At 26.1% G+C, this 24,418-nt stretch overlaps 1 protein-coding gene across 1 annotated transcript in view; it reads right to left on the reverse strand.

Annotated features, from left to right (window-relative positions):
• LOC107452496 (rapamycin-insensitive companion of Tor) overlaps window positions 1–24,418 on the reverse strand; it is a 57,125-nt gene that overhangs the window by 15,524 nt on the left and 17,183 nt on the right. Inside the window, exons 8-21 of the mRNA XM_071178662.1 lie at window positions 23,090–23,172; window positions 22,338–22,425; window positions 20,957–21,047; window positions 20,693–20,759; window positions 20,525–20,605; window positions 19,492–19,589; window positions 17,697–17,874; window positions 13,360–13,458; window positions 12,135–12,317; window positions 11,158–11,217; window positions 8,427–8,575; window positions 6,175–6,301; window positions 5,479–5,643; window positions 818–973 (exon numbers count right to left, since the gene is read on the reverse strand). Of these exons, the coding sequence (XP_071034763.1) occupies window positions 818–973; window positions 5,479–5,643; window positions 6,175–6,301; window positions 8,427–8,575; window positions 11,158–11,217; window positions 12,135–12,317; window positions 13,360–13,458; window positions 17,697–17,874; window positions 19,492–19,589; window positions 20,525–20,605; window positions 20,693–20,759; window positions 20,957–21,047; window positions 22,338–22,425; window positions 23,090–23,172 (1,625 nt within the window). The remainder of the gene's footprint in view (window positions 1–817; window positions 974–5,478; window positions 5,644–6,174; window positions 6,302–8,426; window positions 8,576–11,157; window positions 11,218–12,134; window positions 12,318–13,359; window positions 13,459–17,696; window positions 17,875–19,491; window positions 19,590–20,524; window positions 20,606–20,692; window positions 20,760–20,956; window positions 21,048–22,337; window positions 22,426–23,089; window positions 23,173–24,418) is intronic.

Consider the following 24,418-nt stretch of genomic DNA (forward strand, 5'->3'; position numbering starts at 1 on the left):
CAGTTTAGAGGAAACTCCACAAACATGTGATTTGATGTTTATGCACAAGTTGACTATTCAGATTTTTAAAATGTAAAAAATTGGTACTTGAGTTTTGAAGTTGTATGATGAAGAATTTGAGTTTGAGCATAGATTTTATAAACAGGTTTTAAAAATAATCTTTTATGAACTGAGAGTCAATTACAAATTATTGCTAACTTCATCATGTACTTTAATTTGTACTGATTTAACACACACAATCTGTATTAATCGGGTTTGTTTAATTTTTATCAATGAAATAGAGTCTGGTCAAGTAACCTGACTTATGCACTAAGTGGCAGAAATTATCTTATTTCCTTTCATTATAAATTAACATATTTTTTTTTCACAAATTTAAAAAAAAATGGCATTTGTAAACAGAATATTAATTGTTAAAAGGTACAAATTTTAAAAATTTTTCTGATTAAGAAGATATAAGAATTTCACACAATTTTATATTAATAGCAGATATTTGCTGAAAGAAGTTTTCTATCATTAAAAAAGCATAGACAATAATATACTTAAATTTCTTTTTTTTTAAATATCCTATAAAAAAAAATTAGCAATAAAACTTTATCTTTGTGACCCAATGTAAATAGAAATGAGTGTTTCTTCCACACGCACAAAACTTGCAAAAAATAAGTAAATAAATAAACATATATAGTAGATATACATATAAAGTAAATAAATATATGTATAAAATAAATAAATATACATATAAAATAAATAAATAAATATACATATAAAATAAATAAATAAATATAGATTGCAACGTTTAAAAATTAGATGAGGTACTTACATATTGCCACCTACGTAATTCTTCGCTAAGAAAATTGGATTCTTTTAGGAAATTAAAACCACTTTGAACAGACAAATAGCGAATTAATAAAAGAAGGCCTTTATCACCCAGTTGTAGCAGAGGAGGCCTCAGGGATATGAGTGCTTCAAGATTTTCCTAATTATAACATAACATTAAATGTTAACAATTAAATCAATTCAAATACACATATTAGGAATCTTAAATACCACTGTAAGATATTACTTTTTTCTTATTCTTTCTTTATTTTTTTTAACAATACGTTCAAGACAGATAAAATCAAATTATATAAACAAAATATCTAAAAATATTTTGATGCAGAGAGAGAGAAAAAAAAAACAATAATAAATTTAATGCTTCATTTTAAAGCTGTGATCATTTTATTGAATTCTTAGAGACCCTGACTGGAACGTTGATTGATAAAACTATATAATTAATTGGAAATGAACCTTTTGCATATTTTTAACCTTTGCATATTTATCCTTTTGCATATTTATCGCATTTTAGGTATTTTTCGTAATATCCTTTTACGTATTTTTTTTTAAAGCACACAATAAAACCTGTTTTTGTAAATTAATTTAAGTAACCCCATTTTCTCATACAACAGTTGCTCAAACTTTTGAAATTTTGTTTTTGAGGCAGATAAAGAAACTACCTAAATAACCAGTACCCACTCTAGGCACAAGTGTTATCCTAAAAACTAAGTTAATTTTATTGTGATTTTCATCCTTGTTAGGACAATACTTAGAATATAATTACACAGTAAAGTTCATTAAGAGTGTCATTTTTTACTCTTTTTTTGAGCAATCATTGTTTCAGATGTTTGATCTTCAAACTGCAAACTTAGATTTCCCCAGAACTTGACCTGTTATTAAATGAAAATAGCAAACTTAATATATCTTGTAAACAATTTTTATTTTTGAAATGTTTCTTATATTATAATGCAAGGGTATTTCCAAATATATGTGGTAAATAAATTTCATGTCTACACAAATATTAACAAATATGAAGCGGAACAATTTCAAATTATTAAAATTTCCTAATATTCAGATAAAAAAGAAAAATACAAAGATTGTAGCTATTTTTATTTTTTTCTTCATATTATGCATGACTCAAATTGTAAATTTTGCTGAATACCTTATTTAGTGATGTTGCCAACATTTGACAAACCGATTATCAACTATTTGGCATTTGTTTCTTAAATTACCGATCAATGGTAATAAAATAAGCTCTGTGAGTTTAAAGTTATGTTGAATGCTGTGGTAAAATACTTCTTAGCATGCAAACACAAATAAAAATTGTGTATTTAAATTAATATAAAATTAGAACACATCGAAAAACAGACATAACATTTGGATCTTTTTACTTTCTTTGTAGAAGTTTTGTGAAAACAGGCATGATACAAGTTTTTATGGGCAATAAAACAATTCAAACTATTATAGGCAATATAACAAAACAATTTTTGGAAATTTTAGTTTTTTTAAAAGATGTATATAATAAAAATTTTCTCATAAATAATACAATGCACAGTCTTTAAAACATTTTAAAATATTCTTACTATGCTTTTTTTTTATCATTTCATTTTGTAACCTTATATCATAGTTACCTTTATTTTGTTACATATATTTCAAATATAAGTCAGAAAATACAGTGGCGACCTTTGTGCTAAAATACATACTAAGGCAAAACAGCATTAAAAGGGCACAAAAATATTTATAAACTACAGACAGCTGTTTCGGATGCTCAAAGGGCAACCTTCATCAGTGCAGCAGAAAGAAATGAGAGAAAACAGGGTAAATATATATAGAGAAAGGTGACGTCACAAGAGGGTTTAGAGCAACGGCCAATAGGCGGGAAGGGTGAATGAATGACAACGAATAGGAAGCAAGGAACAAAAAGGTGGTTAGTTAGGCTTAATCATAGATTTCCAAACAGGAGAAAGATAAGGAACGCTAAATAGGTCACTGATCATCAATTTGGAATTTTTGAAAATATGATAAGACTCGTAAAAATCTAAATAAAAAATTGAAGAACAATTTTGAATGACTTTAGAGGAAGAAAAATTAAAATTATGATTAGAGTCCCAACAATGTTGAGCAATAGATGAGCGTTTAAATTCTTGTTTTTTGACATAAGCTTCATGTTCCTTGACACGGCACTTTAAGGCATGCTTAGTTTGGCCAATATATGAAAGGCGCCGGGATAGCCTGGTCGGTAGGGCGCTGGGCCCATATCCAAGAGGTCGTAGGTTCGATCCTTGCCGGCCGAAGACTCCCCGTGTAGTAAATGGTGACTGATGCACGTTAAATCTGTCGAGTCTCAAAGTCCTCCATGTTCCCACAACAAATCAATACCTCTGGGGGTACTGATCCAGGAGTTTCCATGTCTTCTGGATTGGTTCAAAATTACAAGGCTACGGAGTTGAACATAAGTAGTCGTAAACCCATGAAATTGGGTCGGCTGTTCAACGACGGTTATAAAATAAAATATATGAAAGGCCGCAGTGGCAATTAATTTGGTATATACCCCAGCTATTTTGACTGTCAATGGGCTGTTTGAGATTAGAAAATATTATTTTATTAATGGGACTGAAACTAATATTAAAATCAAACTTCTTTAGGATATTAGCAACTTGCCGACTTATTTTAAGAAAATAGGGTAAAATGACTAAATTGTTAGAAAATTCTTTGGAAGGTTTATCAGAAGGCGATTGTTTAGTTAAGTTTTTATAAATATTATCAATAATGTTAGGAGAATCACCTCTGTCATGAGCAATGGCTTTGATGTAATTTAATTCTGCATCAAGAAAATCAATGTTAGAACAAATATTAACAGCACGGTAGAAAGAAAAGAAAGAGGCAAGTTTTTGGTTGGGAGGATTTGTAATGAGGGGAAGAGAAACAGCAAAAGGTTTACGAAAGACAGTAGTATGGAATGAATTATCATTCCGAGTCACAAGAACATATGAGAAAGGAAGTTTTTGATCACGTTGTTTTAACGTTGCTTTGCCTTAGTTTGTATAAGTCAGAAAGGTTACACTTTTTGGATTCTTTTGGCTTTTTATCCACACTTTTTGGAAGTGTATGTATTTTCCATGTAGCTTTACATGGTGCTACTTTTTTTTAAATGGAAGTTCTAAATATATGCAATTTATACATGTTGTAAAACCTTTGATTTATAAACATTTAATTTAATTTAGTTATAATTTGATTTAAATGCATTTTAATGATATTTGGAAAATAAATTTGAAACAAATAATTTATAGAATGCCCTTACATATACAGTTTAGAAGACAAAACAATGATATTCTTTATTTCAATTTAAACTCTTAAAATGTGTAAATACCAAAAAGAAAAGAAAAAAGAAAGGTTAGAAAATGAGAAAAAAGGCATATCTAACCCATTTCAGAAAAAGCACATTTTTCCTGTGCATTAATTATGAAGCATCATTAAAAGAAAAATATAGGATGAAATTACTGTTAAGGTTGCATAATTGATAAGTATAATTAAAACAAAAATATAACCCAATGAGTTTATAAGAACTGTTAACTTTTAAACTTTTATTTATGACAAATTATTAGCTTTATTAGATTTTTGGTTGCACACTCGAGAAAAGACATTTCATTCAAAAATTTTTAATTAAGTACAGTTAAGTGTTCATGCTTATGACTGCTGACTCACTGGATATTCTAGTTCCTTCTTGCCAATGCGAGAAAGAAATTTAAATGTTTTTCTTTTAAGAATGTATATACACATTAGTGTTTTACGTAATGTTAAGGGCCTTTACCTCCTGATTCTTGCGTTTGCCAACCCTTAGAACTGCTTTCCTCATTTCTTTTTAATCACTTCATAATAGGAACTCACTTATTAGATTCGTATATAATATAGTTTAGCTTTATATGAATATGGCAGTACTGTTTTTAAAATAAAAAAATCTAAAACATTATACAGTCTGTGAAACCTTTGATTTATATTCATCTTAGTAATATGCTATTTCAATGGTCCTTAAAATATCTATTACCACAGAAACTGTATTAGTATATTGGGCATCTATTACCACAGTAACAGTAGTACTATTATCTAAATAAACTAAGCATAACTGGTATCAATAAAAGTTTAGCCAATTTCTTTACAGCTTCCTGGATCTATACAAAACCATGTCTAAATACAATATCAAATATTAGGTACCATGAATGTATTTACTAAACATGAATAATTTTAGAAAAGCAGAAGTAAACACAATATACAGTTATCAGGAAATTTTACGAGGTAAATTGCTAACTCTGATTTTAGTAACACTGTTTTCAGTTCAATTGCTAATTTTCATACCACAAAATTATAGACCTGCTTATGTTGTTTTTTAATATTCTTAATTTTCACAAATTAGCAAGAACTTGCATAAATCAATTATAAATTTTTACAAAAACAGGTACCTCGAAGAAACTTAAACTTCTAAAAATTGTCCTTGATATATCTAACTTACACGATAAACTTACTTAAAAGGGTGATATATATTAAACTATAGATGCTACAATAGTTTAATATGTATAATGTCCATGAAATAATAATTTGAGAAAGATTAAGCACTGAATTAAAATATAAAAATGCGCTAACATGTGTGTAAAATAAAAGAGAAAAGCTTACTTTAATTGTACAAGCTTCATCTAAAATTTCAAGCGCAGCAGAAGAAACCAATTTGCTAGAATCATGCAGTTGATATACCAATACTTCTATGGCCCATTTACGAAAATCTGGTAATTTGGCCCTTAGTAAGACAAGAAGTAAATTCGTTGCATATAACCTTGTAGCCTAAAAACAAAAAGGACATGGATAAAGTTTGCACAGTAGAAGAGAAATTAATTTTATTTTTAGCAGGAATTATGTTTCCTCTTGCTAGTGAACTCAATTTGCAAATTTCAATACGTAAACATTCTATGTGAATTTTCAAATTCAATCTTATGATTAAATAAACTAGGGCACCCTAAGCAATTTCAGTGAGTTGCATAGCAAAATCTTCCTACTTAAAAAAAAAAAAAAATTGTTTAAATGCTGTACTGTAATTTAAATATTCTAATTAAAACTGTACCTGTACATTAAATTACCGAATCAGATTTAAAAATCAAACCTTCCGAAATAAGTTAAGTCTTAAATGATTTTAAAACTAATTTATTTACAAATATGCTTATATTTGTTTTTGTTTTAAATAGATTTAATTACTGACATAAAATTTCCAAATCTTCATAACTTGTATTTCACATGATTATTCATCTATTTCTATTTTAATTCTTTTTTCAGCATATTTCATCATAATTAAATATATCAATTAAAGAAACATCTTACTTCTTCAGTCCCAGTGAGCACTTTTGCTAATATTGCTCGAGAAAAACCTTCTTTAGAATAATCTAAACTTGACACAACTAATTTTATGTAAATATCTTGATTGGTAACATTCACAAGTTGAAGGAGGCTAGAAAATACATAGATCAAAAATTAGATATAAATTCTTACAATATTTATGTAATTTTAATAAAAATATCAGACAAATCATTAAAATTTACAGATTATTTGATTGTTATATTGTAAGACCTAAATCAATAATGCAAAAAATATATAAGTATTCTTAGGTTAAACAGGTACTTACACTCATTATTCTTACAATTGAGGTTTATTTTAAAAATTTGTTACTTTTTTTAACATATAATTATGAGCGACAAAATTTACTATTTTCACCACATGCAAAAATATCAACTAACTGCAAACAAAAACTTTTGAAGAGCTAACTGAAAGTACATGTAGAAATTTTAGTTAATTTGATAAAATCAAAATAGAAAGATATAGATGAGTAAGAAAAACTTTCTTTAAAGATCTCAAAAAAATTAATACAGATCAAATTAAATAGGATTCATACACAAAAAGAAAAAAAATTTCACTGACTTTTATATAAAATTCAAGATTTTTTTTTTTTTTTTTAAAAGAGAGCAAAATGTTAATTAAAAAATAAATATACATAATTATTTAAATTCTATTACTTTTAAATATTATAGGCTGATTATTTAAAAATAAAATGAAGTGTAAATTCAACAGGCCATATTACATTCTACATACCACAATGTAAATGGCTTAAATTAAATAATTAGAATTTAAATCAACTTTTCTAAAAAANAAAAAAAAAAAAAAAAAAAAAAAAAAAAAAAAAAAAAAAAAAAAAAAAAAAAAAAAAAAAAAAAAAATGATGAGGATAATTTGTTACACTTTAAATTCTGTAATAGTGAAAATAAAAAATTTAATTTTATTGAAAGTAAAAAAAGTTTCTTCAAGTTTTTAAATAAACCCGATGAAACATTTTGATGTATACAACTCAGAATACACAGAAAATAAATTTGTAAAAATTCCATATACTTAAGCTCAGAGAACCTCAAATTTCCATTTCATCTTATTTTCTGTATTAAGTGCCATGTCTTTATAAATTTAAAATTTTATTAAAATTAACAGCTTTAAAATAATTATAACTATTAAGGAGGAAAAACTATACCAGTTAACATCACATTTTTTTAAAACTAATTATAATAAATTTTTTTTAAAAAAACTGAAAAATCTGTTTTCCACATTAACCTAACATTTACTTAATTTGAAGATATGTTGTGAATTAAACAGAAAAGAAATACTAACATGAAATCATATTACATATGCAAATTAGTGAATGGACCCTTCTAAATTTTCATTGATTTCAATACAAGCATCAAATAGATATAAGTACGTAAATATTACAAAGCTGTGAAATTTATTATGCACATATTAAAAGTTCAATAAAAAAATGTCCATTCTTTTAAAAATTCAATATTTTATTAAAATTAATAATTGGATTTAATATTTCTCTAATGAAATAATTAAAAAAAATAATTTTAATAATTTTAGGACAAAAAAAACTTGTGAACAGCTAAACAAATTTGTAAAAAGTAATTTAGTATATGTCTCTCCACTCAATTCATCATTTCAATAATTATGTGATGATTTAATTCCTAACATCAATTGTATTTTTTTTAAAAATAAAATGATGAAGATATTATTTAAGTTTTTGAAATGAAAAATTTAAATCATAAAAATTTGTTATTGCATATCCTTAAAATATTAGAAAAGTGAAGGTACCCTAAATTTATATTTTATAAAATATCAATTAAATCATTGATTTTTCTTTTCTTCACAAAATAACTGAAGTGTAGTGAAATTTTTCAAAATTAAAATTCCAGTAAAATAGATAAGAAACTTTAAATACTTTGTGCAATTAGTGGATGGTCCCTTAGATCAAACTTCACTAAATAATAATTTTAATCAAATTTCAATCCCCGCTGGTTGAAGACAGCCTGTGTACAAAATGGTGATTGGTGCATGCTAAATCTGTCATGGCCACAAAATCCACCAAGTTCTCATAACAAATGAATACTTTTAGTGGTACATACCAGTTTAGTTTAATGTTTATTCATATTCAGTAACTTAAACATAATTATGTACAGAATCATAAAAACTTATTTATATATTCATGACGTTAAATTAAATACATATTATATTCACGATGTGAATTAAACTTTACTTACTTCTGAAATGTATTGCATCGATTTAAAAATTTACATCCTTTATGAGTGCTTGATAATTTACCAATAAAAAGAAAGTACATTTGGGCATATGTACCAGAAACTTTCATAGGACTCAAAATGGAATTCAATCGGTCACTATCTTGAATCAGCTAATCCAAAATAAGGAGGAGAAAAGAAAACATTAAGCAAAATCAAGACAAGAAAACAAGCAATTTTGAATGATGATTTTTGTTTGTTTCTAAGTATTTTAGAACAGCATTTATATCGAAATAATAATTCCAACTTAAAAATCTTAATTATTTAATTTTCTACTTTTCTTTGTTCTTAGAGAAGGTTTAATAAAAATGAGAAATATTTAAGAAATGCACAGCAACGCTAGAATGACTCAGATAACTTTTATGATTTGTTGCATTATGTTTTTGTATTATGTCTGATTTTGTGTATATATATGTTTAAAACAAGTATTATAAAGCTATAGCTAGAGTTGCCATATGTCCCGCATGTATAGGACTGTCTACCTAGTTTACAACTAAATCCTGTGCATTCATATTACATTACTTGACTATTTTGTTTATAATAATATTTCAATATATTGGACACAGCTTTGATTAATTTTTTTAAGTTGCCTTTATGTTCAAAAATGACTCAAATTTTACCCTCTAATATTATCAAAAATGCTACAAGAAAAAATAGTTATTTACATTTATAATAATTGTTCATACACAACTTTTTATCAGCATGAGTAAGATTATTCAAGATGTCAGAACATAAAAAAGGCTAGAGTGGAAAGTGGGGGAAGACTGTATTGGATTGGTCTTGTCCAGCTGACATTGAGTTCAGATGTATTGTAATTGTAAACCTAAATATAACGTTTAAACAAATAATTATTTCTCATTTTTTATTAATTAAATTATTAATATCTTATTACATATTAATTTTAAATGTCCTACGATTTTAAAAAAAAACTTGGCTTCAAAATTTGCATAAATTTGATCATTAGGGATACTCAGAACAAAGCATTTCCAGATCATCTGGGCTAAGTGATACTCTACTGTGTTTCAGTCAATTTAGTTTGAATAAATGAATTACTTTGAGCTTTTGAAAAAGATGTCTGCAAAAAAATTAAAATACTGTAGAATGTCGATCAATCATTTCTCAAGTAGCCGTTCATTACAAACAATTCATACGGAAAAATGAATATAGATCCACTTAAAATATCAAATAATGACTTGAAAACGTATGAAAAGTAATAAAGTAATGGACTTAATAAATTTACGATATGTATAAAAAAAATTTAATTGAAAAAAAGTATGTATTTAGTGCAAAAATATTTAGGATGCAAAAAATGGATGACTAAAAGTATTTATTTATTTAAAATATTTGGAAGTTTTGGTTTGCACTCAGCACAAAGAATAAATTTTTAATGTTTGTAATTAGAGCGATGTTCATTTTCTGTAAGTTTGTAAATACAAATAGTTCTGAATAGTTTCAAATGTTGAAACATGTTGGGAATAGTTTTGATTAGTTTAAAATCTTTATCAGTATGACTTAGCACTTCTTCAGCTTCAGCAATCATTTCTTTAATTGATAACATTGCAGGCTTCACCATTTTCATCAATTGAAGCATAAGCATCAAACTTGATGCTTAAAAAGTTTTTTTCAAACTGTAACAAATCTTAATTTTTTTCATCCTCATTAGCATTTAAAGTTACTGTTTTCTTGTTAATATGAATTGACTTGAATATTTTTGATAAATGTCCATAGAATTTCTGAATGATAGAGACAAGAACCTGTTAGTTTTAAAAACAAACTAAACAGGTATTAACAGTATAAGAACAGCATTTGTGACAGAACTGTTAAAATAAGAAAATACATATGGGAAAACAAAAAAAAGGGGGAACTACAGATCAAATTTTGACTGTATATATATGTACTGAGTGCATTAAGATATAAATGAAATGGACACAACCATGAGATAGTGAAATGTGAACAAAAATTAACTGAAAACTTTAATATTAAGTAATCAAAAGTACAAATAATAACAAAGAAGGAAAAAGGCATAAATATAGATCACTGGGATACCATGTATTAATGAGCTTATTTTAGCGAAAGGAGCCACACATAGATTTCATCTTGTCTCCCCCACCATCAACAAATAAATAAATAAAAACGTAGCAGAACATCCCCACCCCCCCATTCAATGGGGAATTTAGTTAGAGTGGAATAAAAATTGAAAGAATGAAGGCTCAGTTAAACCAATTTGGAAATAATGAGAAGTAATCAGACATTTATAAATGCTTATGCTTTCATATGCAATTGCATTTATATGTAATTGCATTTATATGTAATTGTATTTATATATAATTGTATTTATATGTAATTGTATTTACATGTAATTGTATTTATAAGTACTTGTGTCCATACATAATTGTATTAATAAGTAATTGTTTTTATATGTGAGAGTCTTTTGAATAAAATTATAGAAAGAATATTGCAAATCAGCAGAACACTCAATCTGGACATATATCAGTGAAAAATATTTACGTCATTCAGTTTTACTGAAAGGAGTTACCTTAGTGCAAAAAAGAATAGTTTGGCAGGATTATTAAAATGCTTCTGCTTTTGTAGCTTAAAAATATATGTGTATATCTTCCAAATTATTAGAGCAGTGAACAATTTCAGACTGATATGAGAATCAAATAATAAATAAATGAATACAAAAATCAGTCACCTGAACAAGACAAACATTGAGGTCACTTAGAAATTCATCAAAACATTCTTGTGCTCGGGCCTGTAAAAAAAGGTTGAAAAAGGTAATTAAAACGAAAGTTAAAGTAAAGAACTAAATGTTCAAATTTCATAAATTAAAAAAATATATTATTATAAAAGTTTAACATATAATTAAATAAATATTTAAGTTTATCAGAGGAAAAAATAATAATAGGAAGAATTTGTGAAGTAATGCAGAAGCAACAAACTAAACACAAATAAAAATAGTTTGTTTCAAAAAATTTTATTTGTGCTCACTATGTATCACCAGGAGTGATTGTAGGTCCAATTTAAAAATCCTTAAAATTTCTTGAGTAAAATCCTTCAAAAAAAATTAATATCTTTATAAATTTAAATTATTGAAATTTTTCAAAATATGATATTCTAAATGAATTACATGCAACATAATTTAAATGAATAATTATGTGAAAGTTTACTTTTATCTCTAATCACATTTATTATTCTACCAGGAAAAATATTTACAAATGCCAAGTATAAATTCTAGTTCTAATATTCTTAAATAAAATATACAAGAATTTTTATACATAAACGTGATCGATGATTTCTTGAAACTTCTGGACTTAGGATTTTCGGAAACTTTCGGATCACGGTAAGCGAAAAATCCGAAAATCCAGATTTTTTCCGGAGCACAATTACCCCTGTATCATTTACCATTTAAACTATTTCAGGCAATATTTAATGTTAGTGTTAATATTATTAATAATAATATTTAAAAAATAAATTTTGTACACGTAAATATAAAAAAAAATTATAAACTAAAATTCAAAATGAGACTTTAACTAACTAAGTAGAAATAATTAAATTGTTTTTAAAAAAATAGCATTATGATTGTTTTAAATTGTATTTAAAAAATAGTTTAACTACATAATTATGCAGTTTTAACTACATAGTTTAAATAATAATTAACAGCAGTTCTACCTCTTCTAATTCCAAGAAAAATTCCAAAAGGTGGCACCCAGTAACACAAATTTGTTTCCCATTTTCCTTATCGAATTCCATTTCTGAAAAATCTTTTGAACTAGGTTTAAAAAAGTGTAAAAGCTTCTTTATAAACAGGCGATGATTTGCATCTTCTAGCTTTTTTAAATGGTCACTTGGATTCTAAAAAGCAGAAAACAAAATCACATATATTTTTACTATTTGGGCATATATATGCATAATCTAACAAGAAATTAATTGGTTTTTAACTTTACCTTCTTATCTTAATATTATTGTAATTTTGTGCTTCCTAATCTAATGAATAATTGATAAAATATCTGGAGTTAGACACTATTGTAATAATAAAACAATGTTAACTTTGGTAACTTATTATCTTCTTGAGAAACTACAATAAATAGAATGTGAAATAATTGTACTAAATAAAAGAAAACAATTAATATGGATTAAATGCTAAGAAAGTATTGCTTGTGGATATGTTGAACATTTTGATAAGTTGGGTTAAAAATGTTTAAATGAAAAAGAAAGAACAAATTAAAAAAATACTAAAAAGAATGTAATGAAATGAAAATCAGATAACAAAGAATGTGTGAGAGACTCTTATGCTGCAAATTAAATTATATGCTTTTCAGATTAAATTATATTGTATTACAAAATAAAACTTTTTTTTTTTCATAAAAGAAATTCACAAGAATAAGGAAGGAAGAAAAAAGAAATGCTCTTTACAATTTTATTAAGAGGATTTTCTTTAGTTGTATTAATTGACTCAAAAATTAATCATGTTCTTTTTTTAAATGTAAAACATATTATAAATAATATTTTATTTAAGTTTTTGTGTTCATCAATCTGTCCTTATCACTTTACCTTAACCCTGTTGCTTTCGTCGCAATTGCTCAAAAGGTTTGTTTTTCACTCTATTGACTTTTAATGCATTAACACCTGATTCACTGTTTATATAATCTGCAAATATCTGAATTTTGTTTTTCCTAATAGCGATTCATTTGGAAATTGAACAAAATATATTCTGTCTTTAATGTCTTTTTATGCCTATTCTGGAATATACTTCTTCTCTTTATTAATTCTTAATTTAATGAAGTTAAAGCTTTTTGTTAAGTATTTAAGCATGATTTTGATTTTACAAAGCATATTCAGTAGGCATGATATAATATGAAATAATTGTATGATGGAAAAGTTTCGTTGAAATTACCTTTAAAATACAGTCAATGAGATCCCAATCCCAACTGTTAAAGTCTTTTGTAATCACTTGTGTGTCTTTTATTGCTTGGTCAATTCCATCAGTCATTTCCTGTAATATTTAAAAATAATTTTTCCAAAATGTAATAAAAACTGAATCTTTATGACTCTTTAAAAACAAGTAAGAGTACATTCATTAACTCAGTTCAAGTTTGATCCTAATTTTCAATTCAAATACTTTTTACACCAATAAAACTAGTCTTTTATTTATAAAATGCTGCTATTAAATTAAAAACTTTTAAAATTGGCATTTCATGTTAAGTAAATTTTTATGATAGAACTTCATTTCACCAATAATACCCTCCCTTCCCCCCAAAAAAGTCAAAACCAAAACATGGATAAATCTAAAGTGAGTAAAATGCAAACATACAAAATTAACAATATATGCAGCAAAATTTTGGTAGGCAAATATATTGAAACTTCTAAGATTATCACTCAACAGTACTAACAATATTGATGGTATTCCTTTTACAATGGAATTTATTTTTAAAAATGAAACAATTTATTCTATTTTCCCATATCAAAAACCCTTTTTCAATTCAAATTAAATTATCTTCAAGCCTTGGTTCTATAAATTATATTAATTTCATTAATCTATATCTCTTTAATCATATTAATCTATATCTCTCAGAAATACCTCAAAAATGGAAATCTTACCCTTCCATATAAACTACTACATTTTTAAGATTTCACAGTTTTTAAGTAGAAATTTAAATACACATACACATATGTAACATAAAAAGCTTCAACTAATCTTTTCATGTTATTCTTTTCTGTAAATCCATTTCTCAATTTATTATTCAAAATGAAATGTTCTTTCTCACACTTTAAAATTCACATCCTGTCTTTTAATCTATATTTAGTTTAAGTATGCATTAATTACCATTTTGGCGAACATCCCTCTAACTAATTTGTGGGAAAAACTTAAGGCTTTTTTCCTAGACCTATTTAACAGATCAAAAACAATGACTAAGTTTTCCCTTATTTCCTAAAACGAAACATTTTACGAGTTACTTTGCAAGATTTTCCCTAACTTTCATTGAGGAGCACAATGATTTCGTGTACACTCTGATAACTGTTCTCACTCTAATGATCATTAAATAAATTTTGTACCTTCTTTCCCGGCCTAAGACCTGTTTTTATCCTTCCACTCGGCAGCAACGTTATATATATATAAGCAATATTTTACAAGAAAAAACTATCTTCAGATTTAAACCACATAACAATGTCATTAAAGCTGGTAATTACACAAAGTATGAGTTTCTAAATTATCAATATTTTAGAGAGTTCAAAAATAACTTTCCTCCAATAAAAATTTTTTTTAAAAATTTGAAAAAATAAAAAATTCAAAAAATATGTTTTTTCCTAACAGCATAAAAATAATCTACAATCAAACAGAAAGCAGGGTTGCTACTCAAATATAAGAACAAACTTCCCTTACTAAAAAAAATTCAATTAATTTTAAAAAATTCAAATCTAATATCGCAGTATGTAGTGACAGTCATATGGTGAAAACATACAGTGAGCTACAAAAAAATTATATTAGTAATTTATACAATAAATTGTATATTTTATTTCAATTAAAAAAATACAACACCAAAATATAGAAAAAAATGTAATAAAGACAACAGAAATATATCATATATAAAAGTTCGTCTCACATATCCAACACAGAAAACTATAATTTTGTTTAATTCTGCCCTTTGGAAGTAAATGGCAGAGACTTTTAATGAAAAATGTCCTAATTTTGTATTCCTGTTTAATTTTATTTTATATAATGAGCCAGCATGATGTTAACAAAAGTGAAATTTAAAATAAAAAAAATAAAAAAGGGTGTATCTCAAGTCTTTATGCAAATTAAAATAAAATGCTATTTTTCTACATATATTTAAAAATACTGAAGAGATAAAATTATAAAAAATAATTTCACTTTATTAATGAATCATTATCTCTTTATTATTAATAAAGATTAACTAGCTATTAATTTTAATATGTGATGCAAATTAATTAAAAAATAAATATTATTTATTTGATCTTCCTCTAGATTTGATAATAATAACNTCAGAAAAATGATCTTAAATATTGTAAGCAATTAGAAGATTTGTAATTAATAAGCATTAATTAAGTAATCAGACAGTATTTTGAAAGTCTAAAACCGAAACTAACGGTAAGTCGAACTTCCGATATGTCGAAGTTTTTCGTCAGTCCTATCAGATTCGAGTTATCGCGAATTCACTGTATTATGAATTCAATAGTAATTAAAATCTTATTTAATCAACTAAATAAATTTTCTAAAAATAAAATATGCAAAATATGACTACTGAATAGGATTGTCTATTTAGTAAAGAATAATATTTTTCCTAAATCTTTTTATATATTGATTAAAAAATAAAAACAAATTTGTTACAAAAAAGCAAATATAAAAAAAAAAAAAATCTCACCTTTTATTGTGAAGAAAAAATTAAAAAATTTCGAAGAAAAACACTAAACTTTTTAGTAATCAAACACGCCACAACACACAAATCAAACGTGCCAGAAAGTGATATCTCAAATTTGAATATTGTAATAACATCTCTTTAAAATATTGGAATTGGAAAAAGCAAACCACGTTAAAAGGATTGTAAAAATAATACAAAACTGCACCATCAAACGACGTAAAATTATGATGGTACCATCACAAACTGAAAGTGTCAAAAAGTGATAATGCAAAATCAAAATTCGAACATCGTTATGACATGGTATTAAAAACATTGGAACTAGAAAAATGATGCTAAAAGTGCCACAAAAATTATAAATAATTGCTGATTAACTATCAACTAATGACACAAAATTATGATGGAATTGTCATGAAGCGAACACTTCGAAAAAAGTGATGCCCCAAATTGGAAATTCACGTGATGCCCCAAATTCATAACAGCGTATTAAATATGCATTCATTTGAAATACCATAGGGAAGTGGCAGAAAATGATTGGAAAAATATGTGGATCAAACTCCCAGATTTTGGCACAAAAATGTTAAATTCCCTGATTTTTCGGGCAATTTCTAAATTTTCTGACTTTTTCCGGTTTTTCAGATAGCGTAGCAACCCTGAGAAAGGAAAAAAAACAGTAATAGGGTTCAGCTGGTATGCATTTATTGGTTCTTAAAATTGCGTAAATTTGAAATTAGTATTTAAAAACATACAAATTATTTGACAAATGGAAATGACTTTAATATTAATTACAAATTTTAAATAAAACACAGATAATTTAGACGAAAAATTAAGTTTATGAAGAAAAAAAATTTATAATCTTCCTAAATTTTCACAGTTGAAAAGCATTTGGGTGATGACTACTATAAAGAATTCAAGAGCAAAAAGTATTTCTTTATAGGAATTTTAAATTGCCAAGGAGAGATATTGGGATACTTAAAAAAGAAACATCAAATATCTTGAAAAAAAAAACTAGTTTTTAATTCAAAATAAAATACTATTTATGTAATTACAATATATACAACTTATTTTTCAAGTACATCTGCTGAGAAATTGATACTTCTAACAAAATTTTTTTACAAGTTACCGAGTTCCAATTTTTAAATGTCTCTATTCCAATCATTGATTGAAAATTTATTTTTCTTCAATTAAAAAGTTTTTTATTTTATTTAAAGTACAGGATGAGAAAGTGTGTTAAAAAGACTTAAGTATTTGCCATATAAAATGTCTTATATTATCTAAAAGCCCATACAGTTTTCCAAAATTGATAACACAACTAAACAGCAATATTTGACAATTATTTGATATTTAGTACTACCAATACAAAACCTTGAAGTTCAATTCATTTTTAATACAAAACTAAAAAATATTTGAATAAAACCTTTAGTCAAATAGTTTAATTGGTGCAGATGTGTACATAAACTTTGTTTAGCTTTTGTGGGAATTTCTTAAAAGATCTTAAGCAAATAATTAAGTTAAATATACAAATGAATACTTTTATTTAATTATGGGACATTGAAAAGTCACTAATTTTATTTATTTTAAATAATAACAATAAACTACTGATTAAGTGTAATAAATATTTTCTCACTTTAGCTAAAGCTTCAATTTAAAAAATCTATCAAAAGAATAGCAAATCCAAATTAAATGCATTATTTTCTACAAATTTTCACTATTTAAAAATAAATCCATCAAATAACTTCAAAACCAAGAGATATTTTGTAAAGTAAATAATAAAACATGTAGCATAAATCAATACAGAATTAAATTAAAACATCACAGACTTGTAAAAAAATTTAACTAACATTTATAAACTGACCTTTTTCAAATATTTCCAAAGTTTAATTTTATTTACAGCACTAACTAAAAATCCTTTCTTTTTACCGCTTGGATCACAAATGTGAATGATATTATGAAGAACTAAACTGTTTGGAACAGCACCTTTTTTCTTCAGCTCATGAATTCGAAATAAGCAAGTAATTGCAGCAGTAGCCTGGCTATAGAGAGAGTAAGTTACAGGTCAATAACAAACACAATTCACAGTAAAAAATTACTCTTTACAACTTTAGTGTCACAATTTAATCACAATATTTCATTTATAATTAATTATACCCGAAGAAAACATATTGAGTGATGATGGTTGTTTAAATGGCAAACTGGTGATATCCTTTTTGTTATCAAACACATTTTGACATTGGAGGGTCTAACAATGTCAAAATCTTAGATTCCCCTTCTTTAAAATAAAAAATGATACTATGAAGAATTGAAGTACGTTTTTTAATAGAATAAATATATTGTATCCAGTTTTCTGGTAGAAAAAACTACAGATGAAAAGACTTCTTTAGGAACTGCAATACTTTGTGGGTTATATCTATTTTACTCCAATTTCGTTTTTAGCCAAAGTGTGCAAAATTTAATAATAAAGATTTAAAAAAATAATTTTTTATTACAAATGCATCTTATTGTTAACATAATAATAATATTTTCAAGATGCATTCAGAAAAAGTTCCTTTTATTCTAAATAATACATTGCACCACTAGATAAATAGATTAAAAAATACATAAATATTATATTATAATTAATAGAATTTATATAAAATGATATTGTAAAGTAAAAAGCATTTATAAAAACAGTGTGTTGCTTTGAAACTCACACAATTCAACTGAAGGGCTTGGGGATACATTCTATGCAAGTAATAAATAAGTAATGTTAATTTTTTATGACCTTGACAAGTATGGCTAGAGACTATTTGCAGTAAAAACAGCATGATTTTCAGGTAGGCAACAAAATGTTTCAGTGCATAGTGAGCAACTATCAAGTGGAAATTCTGGAAACTGTAAATAAGCAGCAATTCGGTATAAAAATGTCATCTCTGGAAAAAAAATGAAGCTAAATAATATGTGCTCTTCCAAATTGCTGTATTTGATTTGTTCATAAACTTTATAGCATTATTAGCAACTGTTCATATGTTCCATCATTCTAAAAGGTAATATTTTAAACTCGATTTTAAACAGAGTATTTTAATGTCGATATTCATTATATTCAATGAATAACAAGTTGATATTAGGTTGATATTTATTAAGTAACAAATATAGTGTCTTTTGTGATCTGAAAAGTATCACCACTTGAGAATAATAAAGAAAGTATTATGTAGGCTTATTAAAAAAATTAAGGACGGAATAAATCATGAAATGCATTTATATTTAAAAATAAAATCTTGTATTAAATTTATATAAAGTTAAAGATACTTTAATAAATTTTCTAAATAGGAAAATCAGGACAATAGAGATAAAAATTTGTAAAAAAACTTATAATGTATAGAAGTAGCTCATAATGGACTTAAAAAAAAAAAAACATGAACTATTTTGCAGTCAAGTCAAATTGATTTTAACCCCACAGTTTGAAATATTTAAAAAAAAAAAAAAAAAACTATAAACTTGAGAAAAAGTTATGTTTCTCACATTTGTAAGTCTTCATGCTTGAGTTATATTTTGTGGACACAGTTTGAAACTTTTCAGCAAAAGCAATATTAAGTTACATTGATTTTCAAAAGCTTACCATTTAAAGTAATACAATATTATTATTATTAAAATGTTCAAGAATGAAGGATTACATGTGTTCCTTCGACGATCCAAATGTTGAAGCTGATGAAATGAGGGAAGGAAGGCAGTTAGACAAATGACTGCAATCTATTGGAAGCAGTTGATTAGCCTAGCAGAAAAAATGAGAAGATTAAAATCAAAAATGTTAAACTTTGATGCAAAAAAAGAGTCAAAACTTTAATAATTATTTTATTAGCGTACCTTCACTTTAATTAACTATTATATGCAACAAGAAAAAACATCGTCAGGTTTTTTTTTGTTGTACATGAATACACTGTAAAATATGTAAATTACAAAATGTACACTGTACTGTATGTAATGTACAAAAGTAAAGTAACGTAAAAGTCTTTTGTGAATTTTTTTTTTTAAAAAAAAGAATAAAAAAACAATTCTAAATAACAAACTTTTAAAAAGAATTCAAGACACAGTAAGACCTCAATTATCCAAAGTGGATAGTAGGAACTACTTTGGATAGTAGAACAATTGGAATATCGAGTCAACATCGCTTTTAATCTATTTCTAACAATAAATATTGAAAATCAAGGTTTAAATAATAGAATTCATTATTTACATTTAAAGTTAAAAAAAAGTTGTTGACACATATTTTGTCTAATTTTAAAATTTACTTGCATTACTGCCTCTGACAAATCATTATAATCATTTTTTAAAAAAATATTTGTACAAAGCAGCATCTAATTTCGAATTATTGACTGATTTCATAAAATTTAGAAGTTGATTTTTTTTTTATTTGCAAGCATTTCACAACTTTTTTATAAATATGTTTGCATAGCTGTTTGTAAATAATTAAACTTTTCTATGAACTAAAAACTTCTGTTTAAAAAGATAATCGACAACCTTTAGCTAATAAGAAATTATGGAATATATGTCAAAAAGGAAAATTTTCACCAAAATAAAATTATATTTTATTTTAATCCACAACATTTAAGCTAAACTAAGTAAACAAGCATAATTAAATATAGCTGAACACATTTCATTTAAATGAAATCATTTTAATATTAAAAAAATTATTTCACTAGTACTCACCATGTATACAAATTCTCCCAGAAAAATGGTGGCGCGAACTGCCAAACAAATTTCACTAGTAACAATAATATCACAAAGAGCCTATAAAAGAAACCAAACAATTTTTTAATAAATTTTATAATTTCTAAATTAACAGAGGAAAATTCAATCTAAGCAAAAGTAACTTACATCTAGTAACCCAGCACTAACAAAAATCAATACAAGTAGAGAATAATAATTGTCCACTAAATTCATCCTGAAAACATTTAACGTTATATTAAAATTTATTAGTCAATACTCTAAGTAATAAGACTATTCTGAATGTTATTAGTGATTAGAAATATGATTATTTTTTAAAGAGTACCTGCTCTTTTTATTAATAATGAATATTTTTGCCAAAAATAGTACATTATATTTGTAATTAAAATATTTAACACAAACTGAATTAAAAACCTGTCTTTAGAAGAGTAAGATAATATATCTGTTCCTTCAGACACAATGTATCCCTCGTAAAGTTGCCATGATGTCTTATAAGCAGAAGGGTCTGGAAATTAAAAATTATATTTTACTTACGATCCAATACTCATGAACATGTCTAAAAATATATATAAAATGAAATACCAGTATGACATAAAAAAATTCCAATAAAATAATGAAAAAGAAAGGTAACATTTTAAAAATAATTTTTAGAAATAAAGTAAAGCATTTGATAGTACAGCTTTCTTTTATACACTCCATAACAAAAAAATCAACGCACCAAGAAGCAATCATCCGATTGCTTGGAAATTTCGTATGCATGAATGTTTTGAGCAGATCAGGTTAGAATAATGCCGACTGGGGGCAAATAGTCTTTAGCGACAAATCCCGCTTCTAACTGTGTCCTGACGATCATCGAAGACGTGCTTGGAGACGCACAGGACAGAGGGGGGAACCTGCCTTCACTATTGCACGTCACACCCGCCCTCAACAAGGCATTACGGTATGGGGTGCTATTTCCTTTGACAGCCGGACCCCTTTGGTCACCATTAGAGGTACACTTACTGCACAGCGGTACATCGACGACATCCTAAGACCCGTTTTGCTACCATTCTTTTTGCAGCGCCCTGGGCTGGTTTTTCAGCAGGACAATGTCAGACCACATACGGCACGTGTTGCTATGAACTGTCTGCAAGCTTGTCAAACTCTTCCTTGGCCTGCCAGATCACCAGATCTCTCTCCCATCGAGCATGTCTGGGATATGATGGGAAGGCGATTGCATCTGGCACGCAATGTTGATGACCTCGTTCGACAATTAGATCGAATTTGGCAGGAAATACTGCAAGAGACCATCCGGGGGCTTTATCGGTCTATGCCACGCCGTGTGGCAGCTTGTATCCAGGCTAGAGGTGGGTCAACACTTTATTGAACTTGTTACTGTAACTCTGCAATAAATTATTAAATTGTTCTGAAATTTTAATCAATTACTAATTTGTACATTGTCTTCGTATCCACCAATTTTCGTTTCAATCAGACAACTCCTTCTTGGTGCGTCGAGAGATGCGTCATTATAGAGAGTATTAACATTTTGCATGCTAAAGTCTGTTATTCTGGTCCATATATTGTATATGGGCCAGATATATACTCACCATACCAGCCATAAGCAAAATGTTAAAACATTTCAAAATGGCTAAGTAAAGCACCTTAAATTGGTTTAATTGGACAAAAACCAATTCAAAAGGTAGCACATTGTCATAAAATAGACTTAAATTAAAAATTTATATACTTTTTCTTGCGATTAAAGAAAAAAACAAATTAGATAGTTGATTAATTAAAATATAATAGAGAAACTAAATACCTGAAGAACATAGGGCAACAGAGAAATCATCTGTCCATTCTGGTATATTAATATCAAATAATTGATAAAAGATATCTAATATATTTTTCTAGAAAAAAGAAAAAAATTATTTTTTCTTTATCACTTTATCAAACATATATTAAAAAAGACATTTTTTTAATAATGGAATCAGTTCTTTAAGAAAGGATACGAGTCCACTTTCGTAGCATTTACAAAAGTTTATATATTTTATGGATATAAAAAAAACTTTTTTTGCACTATTTTAGCTTCTAGTAGAAACATAATTTTCCCTTATATTGTAATTTATTCTGTCATTTAAATTATTGAAGTAGCTAAGTCCAAATACAGTTTGTAGTTATACATTTGCACAAATACAAGTTTTTCTGAAATTTCGCTTTTACAATTTTAGAGACCTTTATAACAAACTAATTTTAATGATTCAGTGAAATAATGGGTATTACAAAAATACCAAATTTCATAATTCACAGTGAGGTTTTATAGTTCAGAAAGTGAAAGCAATTTGACACTCATTCTTAAAAGAACACATATTTTAAATTTAAAATATGTTTAGTTCAAAACAACTCCATTCACAATTTAGCATGAAAAAAAAAAATGATTCATTGATGCAACAATTCTTTAAAAAAAAAAAACTAATTCAAATTATGGCATTTTCAGAAATAAAAAACTTCCAATAAAAATGAGATTTTGAACCTCATTTCTTTCATAATTCAATAATAAAAAGTAAAACTTACACGCAACTCTGGGTAAGGAAGATGAAGCATTTCCACCAAGGACTGCAAATGAGTAGCACCAGTTTGGCACAAGTATATTAGACCTGCAAAAAATTTAAATAAAATAGAATAAATTATCTAATCATTCTAAAACTATTGAATTTATAAATATTTAACCACTTCTCATTTTGTATTGCCTCTGAGCAACACAACTTTGACATTTTTCACACAAACTTTATCGTTTGGTTTTGAGAGCCACCTTTTTTTTATTGTTTAATTTAAATGATAATGCTTCTGTTCCGTTAAGTGCCCTATTCATTGTGGTTTAATTTAGCCACTGATTGTTTAGTAAAAAACCTTTAGTGTAGAATCAGGAAATCATTTTAACAAGAGAGGGAGATTTATCATTTTTAAAAATAGAATTGTGATAAAAAAAATTTATAAAAAATATTTTTGAAAATAAAAAGAAAAATTACCTTAAAAAGAAAAGGTGAGAAAGGGAAACAAAAGCTAAATTTTGGAATGTGATTCAAAAAACAACAAAGGGAAATTAAAATAAATAAAATGCAGAGAAATACATATTTTTAACAGAAGATTTTTAAATAAGTGTATCTCTGTAAAGATGACTGTTTTGGAAATTGATAAATGGATTGGGTGGGAGAAACAGTTATCATGAATATAATTTTAATAATAATTAACCTTTACAAAACCAAAATACTAGTCACAATAAACTTGCATAATTTTAAAAATGCAAAGTATTGTAATAATCAATTTTTTCTATAATCTGTGAACTCAATTTGAAAGAGTTGTTGGTTGCATTTCAAAACAGCATATCCATTGTCCTCAATGTAATTTACTGTACATTGAGACTGCTTGTTAATGAACACTGCTTGACAAAGAAATTTTTAAACAAAACAAATCACAAGTTAAAAAAGGAAGAAATAAATAAATAAAAATATAAAACTTAAAAGAGTAAAAATATTTATTTAAAGAAAAACTTATAAATACATTTAAACATGCTTTAATTTACAAATATCTTTTATTCAATTAAAAAAATATTTTTTAAAATATTGAAAAGAAGTGTCAAATGGACTGCATATAAATTATTTAAAGTAGCTTTTAAAACAAATTATAATAATAGCTTTTAATAAGTAGCTTTTAAATTATTTAAAGTAGTTCAATAAAAATTAAATAAATTTTTTTTATTTAACATAAGGACTTTTAAGTTCAACAATATGCTTATAAGCTTAATGCAGCATTAAATAAAATATGTGATGGAAATAATTTATATGAATCTCAAATATTTTTTGTAAAGTTTTTTTTTTAACCCCTTAACTGCCGAGTAAAATT

Source organism: Parasteatoda tepidariorum, chromosome 3 (assembly GCF_043381705.1).
Source record: "Parasteatoda tepidariorum isolate YZ-2023 chromosome 3, CAS_Ptep_4.0, whole genome shotgun sequence".
NCBI lineage: Eukaryota > Metazoa > Arthropoda > Arachnida > Araneae > Theridiidae > Parasteatoda > Parasteatoda tepidariorum.